Source organism: Acinonyx jubatus, chromosome E2, assembly GCF_027475565.1.
Source record: "Acinonyx jubatus isolate Ajub_Pintada_27869175 chromosome E2, VMU_Ajub_asm_v1.0, whole genome shotgun sequence".
NCBI lineage: Eukaryota > Metazoa > Chordata > Mammalia > Carnivora > Felidae > Acinonyx > Acinonyx jubatus.
Window position 1 is genome coordinate 35,208,138 of NC_069396.1, and position 6,000 is coordinate 35,214,137.

Sequence of the window (6,000 nt, forward strand, 5' to 3'; positions counted from 1 at the left end):
ACTTGGCCTGAGATTGGTAATTTTATGTGCCATTGTCCTGGGCTAAGCACTGCTTTTGGGGCCATGAAAATCATCACACACACCACCCCTTGCTCTCTCCCACATGCTGCAGAAAACATACTCCCCCATCCTGTCCTCAGAAATCTGGCTCCCTGCTCTTTCCTTTATTGCAGGTACAACTTGGATCCATTTGAGAGTCACTCAGATGAGATGCTCTGGCAGGTTCTGGAGAGGACATTCATGAGAGACACAGTAGGTCTCTGGGGTTGACCAGGATGAGTCCGTTTCCCAGCACCAGGGCCCAGATTTGGATTTGACAAGACCCCGGCCATCATTTGGCCCGGCTTATTTGCTGATGTCACATGTGTCAGGAGAATGTGATCCTTTTTTACTCTTTGTTAAAAGCAACAATAGATAATATTTTTAGGCCTCTGAAATCATCAGGACAAGAGCTCTGCATGTATGATCTCACCTCACCTGGTCCTGTCTTGACTGCAGCCTTATGAGGTTGGAACTCCTATCCTGATTTTTAGAGGTGTAGCAATTAAGACTCAGGGAAGAAACATGTGAAGCTAGTAAGTGGCAGAATGGAGACTTGAACCCAAATGCATCTGACTCTAGAGCAGATGGGGCATCCTGCTGCTCTGCCAATAGCCTCCTTTGCTTATGGGTACATATAAGGCACAGGAAGGTGAGAGGGGGTATGGCAGGCTCCAGGAATGTTTCCTGTGAGACAGGGTCCTGTCCTAGAAGAGCTGTGGGTGAGTATGGCCACCTCGGCAGCATGGAGGGGATTTTCTCCCCCAAGACTTGGTACCAAGGTGAGCATGTCCCAACATCACTGTGACTGGATAAATCAGATGCTTTCGTACCTTTCCTTGATGACTAGAAAACTCCCATCCCATGTGTATTTTGTCCACAGAAATAGGAACCCTGGAAGCCATTTACACTTCATTTGTGTTTCTCTGGACCCACATGTGTACCATTTGTCCTATTTTCGTGAGGAGTCTACAGGGTTCTATGAATCATACTGTGATTTTAAATTATTAATGTCCGCCTACTCCCTGGTCCTTCCCTGGTGCCTGTTGGCAATGTTGAAATGATTGTTGTTTTGTACTTTCTCTTCCTCAGTAAAATAAAGCCAGCTGATGAATGCATGAGTGGGGCAATCAATAGAGATGATGCAGGACAATTTTATAGATCATCAGCATAAATGTGGCATTTTCTGTGTTTTATAGATAATGAAACTCCCAGAAAAATTACAGGCAGAAGTCACAGAAAATGGAGAAAACTTCTCAGTAGGGGAACGTCAGCTGCTTTGTATGGCCCGAGCACTTCTCCGTAATTCAAAAGTAAGGAAACAGCACGGAAAAATGGATTGGTCAAATTTTGGATATTTCCCGCAGCGCCACTCAATCCAGGAGGTAGAGCTATGCGTTTGTCTTTCAGCAAAGAGAGGACAATTGAGCCATTTAAAAACCGATCAGTTTCTTTTAAGACAAAGTTGTAAGGGGTAAAAATTGAAAAATAACAGTCATTTACAGCAAGAGCACCTGCCTCCTCTGGGCCTCCCCCTGGGAAGACTTGCTTAGGTATTCTCTTTGTCTCCTAAGTGCTCTGAGTATGAGAAATCTTTCTCTTGACTTTTTTTTTTTGCCTTGTCCCTGAACAATTCTGAAGCCTGCTAAACAATGCCCAGGACACTAAAGAAGGCCTTCAGAATGCTAAGATATGAGAATTGTAATGTTTATATTCATTTTTCTTAGTGACTTAGTCATCCTTGGTTACTGATTTCAAGGAAGGGATTGCTGTTGCTTTAGAAATCCCATTCTCTGAACCCTGACCAAAGTGTAACCTAGCCTGTGTGTTGTGTAGACGTGCTAATGGTAGGAGAGGGAGCTGGCACCATCATGCATTCCGTGCTGACTGAGGCACTATACGCTGCTAAGTGCTTTGTGGGTTATCTTTGCATTTCATGCTCATAAGAAAGTATAACCTCCCTTTATAGAGGAAGGCACGGAACCTTTGGGGGCAGGGGTCAAGTAATTTAGTCAAGGTGAAGCAGAGGTGAGCTTAAGCCCTCTTACTTCCAAACCAGCATGGTGGTAGGCAGAATAATTCTCTCCCCCTCCAAAGATGTCTGAGTCCTGATAGCTGGAACAGGAGAATATACCACCATTTCTACGGAAAAGGGGCTTTGCAGATATGATTATGTCAAGGATTTTGAGATGGGGAGATTATCCTGGATTACCTGTGTGGGCCTAGTGCAATCATGCATGTCTGTATAAGAGGGAGGCAGGAGAGTCAGAAATAGGAGAAGCAATGTGACAATGGGAGTAGGTATTAGAGCAATACCAGGAAGGAGGCACAAGCCAAGGAACACAGGCAGCCCCGAACAGCTGCAACAGGCAAAGGAACAGTTTCTCCCTCGAGCTGGCAAAAGGGATACAGCCCTGGCAATACCTTGACTTTAGGACTTCTGGCTTCCAGAACAGCAAAGGCAATACATTTTTGTTGTTTTAAGCCTCTGAGTTTGTGCTGATTTGTTAATAGCAGTGATGGCAAACTAATACGATCACTGTTATTATAGCTCACACTGACTCTGGTTAGCACAGTAGAGAAAGCCTCCTACCACTTTGCAAGATTAGAATAAACCACTTAGAAAACAGAAATAAAGAACATACCACCTTATTCTTCCAGCCAGTCCCTCAGAAGGAGATGGAGGTGGTGTGAACTGACTTTTATTTTGCTGTTGTTGTTCTGATCTTTTGAGACGGGCCCTTAGCTCATGACTTTTCAGCCCTTCTTCTTCTTCTTCTTCTTCTTCTTCTTCTTCTTCTTCTCCTTCTTCTTTTATAATAAATAGAGCTAAGATTGTGAGTTTCCCTCAGGTGCAGCTTTGGTCTAGTATGGCTTTTACCATGTGCCTTCCTCAACAGATCATTCTCCTTGATGAAGCCACCGCCTCCATGGACTCCAAGACTGACAGCCTTGTTCAGAGCACCATCAAAGATGCCTTCAAAGGCTGTACTGTATTGACCATCGCCCACCGCCTCAACACAGTTCTCAGCTGTGACCTCGTCCTGGTCATGGAAAATGGGAAGGTGCAGGAAGTTGTTGGCGTCCCCTCCACAGAGGCTTCAACGGTTTGGGCTCTAGGTGAGTGGCTATTTTCTGCCAATTTCAGCTCTTTTTCTCTGACTTTCAGGTGATCGAGTTTGACAAGCCTGAAGTCCTTGCCGAGAAGCCAGATTCTGCATTTGCAATGTTACTAGCAGCAGAAAACAAAGTCCGATTGTAAAGGTCTCACATCAGCTGATTTTAGAGGAGGAGGAGGATGCTCCAGATGAGTTGGATGAGCCTGCAAGAGGAGGGCCAGCTATCTCTGCAGGCATCATAATCCGTCCCACCCCTGACACACAGGCTGAGCTGGGGTGGAGGGTGGTTTCCTGCCTTACCCAAGCCATGCCTCCCAACCTCACTGGTTGGCTTGGACCTGGTTCTGGGTGGTAAACAGAGGCAGAAGAAGCTAATGGATTAAAAAACTGCCCCCATCTCCTAAAACTCCAAGGTGCCCATCAATGAATGTGTCCCCATCAATACCACCTCAGTGCCTGAGAATGGAAACTTTCAGTGTAAGTGTAACTTTCAGTTAAATCTAATCAAACAGAATGGGAAAATGCCGAAAGACGGAATTTGTAAAAGGTTTCCTGCCTTCTCATCAAAAAGGAAAAGCGCAGAGTTTTCTCCCCATTGAACTCCTCTTCGCATCTATTTTGTGTGTGTGATAAGCAGTAACTACAAGGTCTGTAGCATGCAAGATTGATTACATTGTTTGGTGAAAAAAAATTTTTTTAAATCATATTATATGTTCTATTTGATCTATTCGAATAACGAGGGAAACAAAAGGTTGGAGTTTCTGTGTAAATGACATTTTTATATCATCTATATTGGTCATTAAAATGCAATAGGAGATTAAACTACCCTGAAATGTTGCCTTGCAATTATTATACTGAAGATCTTACATTTTCTGTACTGTTTCCTCTCACAGACCCTCTTTGCTTTCTCCATTGACTCAGTGATAAAGCCTCACAGCATCTCCCAAATAAAAGGCTTGCTTTCCAACCTCAAGGTTTGCTATGTCAGAGGCAGGAAAGATATGTTCCCAGTAGCCCAGGAGACTGAGTGCTGTTAATTCACAGCAAGACTGAAAGGAAAAAAAAAAAAAAAAGAAATTCCAAAGGGCTCTTCTTTGCCAAGGGCACACTCACAGTCTGTTTCTCTTCCCTTAGGACTGAAGGCCCCAATGATGTTTTAGTGAGGTTTTCTGGACTCACCTCCCAACTCCTAGGCTGAACTCTAAATGTGGCACAGGGCAGCGGTGGCCAGCAAAGCTCCTATTTGACATCTCCCAATTGCCTCCCCTTCTTAGTCTTGGTCACATACCTTTCCCCATCTTTACAAACATGGAAGAAGGCAGTGCCTGGCATATATGAGCACTCAAGAATGAGTGGCATGAGTACATGAAGTTAATTACTTAGCTACAAAAAGGAGGAACAGAGATTGTATTTGAACCCTAGCCAGGCTGACCCCAGGGGCACTGTTCCTAACCCCCCTGCAAGAGGGACCTATAGCAGGGACAGTGATGATTTTCAGCATTACACACAGGGGAGAGTGACTCCTGGAAAGATGGCTGTTGTTTGCATGTGTAATGACATGGAATAGTCTTAGTGAGCACCCCCCCCCCCACACCTTACTGTTACCGAACTGTCACCAGGGAAAGACTATGTTGAATAATAGTTACCAACATTTAGCCAGTAGTCCTCAAAACACAGGCTTAGTTACTGAATCCTTGCTGTATCCCTGTGGGGTACATACTAGTGTTATATTACTGATGAGGAAACTGAGGCTCTGAGAGAGTAGAATGACCAACTCAACCCAGGCAGGCTGACTCTAAAATGTGGGTTCTTCAGTTCTACATAATATTGTTGGAAACCTGAGATTCTCCAGGTGAGAAGGAACCCAGTATTTAGTGTTGTAAAACCTCAGCATTGGTCAGCATAGACTCAGTTATGCTGTGTAACAAAGAGCCCCAGATCTCAGTGGTTTATTTCCTATTCATTTACATACCCATCATGGGTCAGCTGTGTCTTTGCTTTTTATCCTTTTTACTCTGTGGCCCAGGCTGGTAGAGCAGTCTCTGCCTAGCACCTACTTCTGCTGGTAGAGGACAGAGAGACATGACAATCAGAAGTGACACATGCCACTTCACCCATGTTCCATAAACAAATCACATGGCCACTTCTGAGTTCAGTGATAAGGAGGGTATATAGTCTGCCTGCAAGGAGGGGCACGATAAGCACATGGGGAACTTGTCCCTGCAGGAAGTTGTATAATCTATCTCTTGGGAGAGGTAGCAGATATTCTGAATAACACTACAACCTACCACAGCCTGAGTATGGGTCTTGGTTTTGCTCCTAAGTGGCTATGTGATCTGGAGAAAGTAGCTTGCCCTCTCTGAGACTCCATTCTCTCATCTGTTAAATTTGGGGTTTAGACTGGGTGCTAAGGTTCTTTTCAGTCTTGACTTTAACTACAGGAGGGGAAAAAAAGGTGGCTATGAAAACACTTCCTAAAGAGTAGAATTTAGACTTTCAGGGGAATTATAGTGAACACTAGCTGTAAATATTTTTGGGAAAGGTTATATTTGTAGGTTGAACAAAGTTTAACCAAGTTCTGAGTCTTCCTTAGTGCCTCCTTTGATGCTCTTTGGACATAAGAACTTCTTTGAAATGTTATTCTTGTATTATTTTGGTGGCCCAGTTCTATCTGCCTGCCTATTTAGTGATCTTCTATGAATTAGAACCTATTGAATATTTTTTCTTAGATGCCAGCAGAGAATAAAACCACTTACAAACATTATTATAAATTAATAACAAATTGCCTGTGACATGTTTCACAGTCAGTTGTGTCCTGAAGCCAATTGTGAAATGGCTGATC

At 43.9% G+C, this 6,000-nt stretch overlaps 1 protein-coding gene across 6 annotated transcripts in view; it reads left to right on the forward strand.

Moving 5' to 3' along the window:
• ABCC12 (ATP binding cassette subfamily C member 12) overlaps positions 1-3,991 on the forward strand; it is a 93,792-nt gene extending 89,801 nt beyond the window's left edge. For 4 of the 6 annotated variants that reach the window (XM_027044470.2, XM_053210361.1, XM_053210362.1 and 1 more), the window contains 4 exons: positions 174-252; positions 1,239-1,424; positions 2,940-3,104; positions 3,209-3,991. In XM_027044470.2, coding sequence (XP_026900271.1) covers positions 174-252; positions 1,239-1,424; positions 2,940-3,104; positions 3,209-3,301 — 523 coding nt within the window. In that variant the 3' untranslated portion in view covers positions 3,302-3,991. Of the gene's footprint in view, positions 1-173; positions 253-1,238; positions 1,425-2,939; positions 3,105-3,208 lie in introns of those variants that run through there. The other 2 variants (XM_015084036.3, XR_008293584.1) reach the window with 2 other exon arrangements.
• The last annotated feature ends 2,009 nt before the right edge of the window (positions 3,992-6,000 follow it).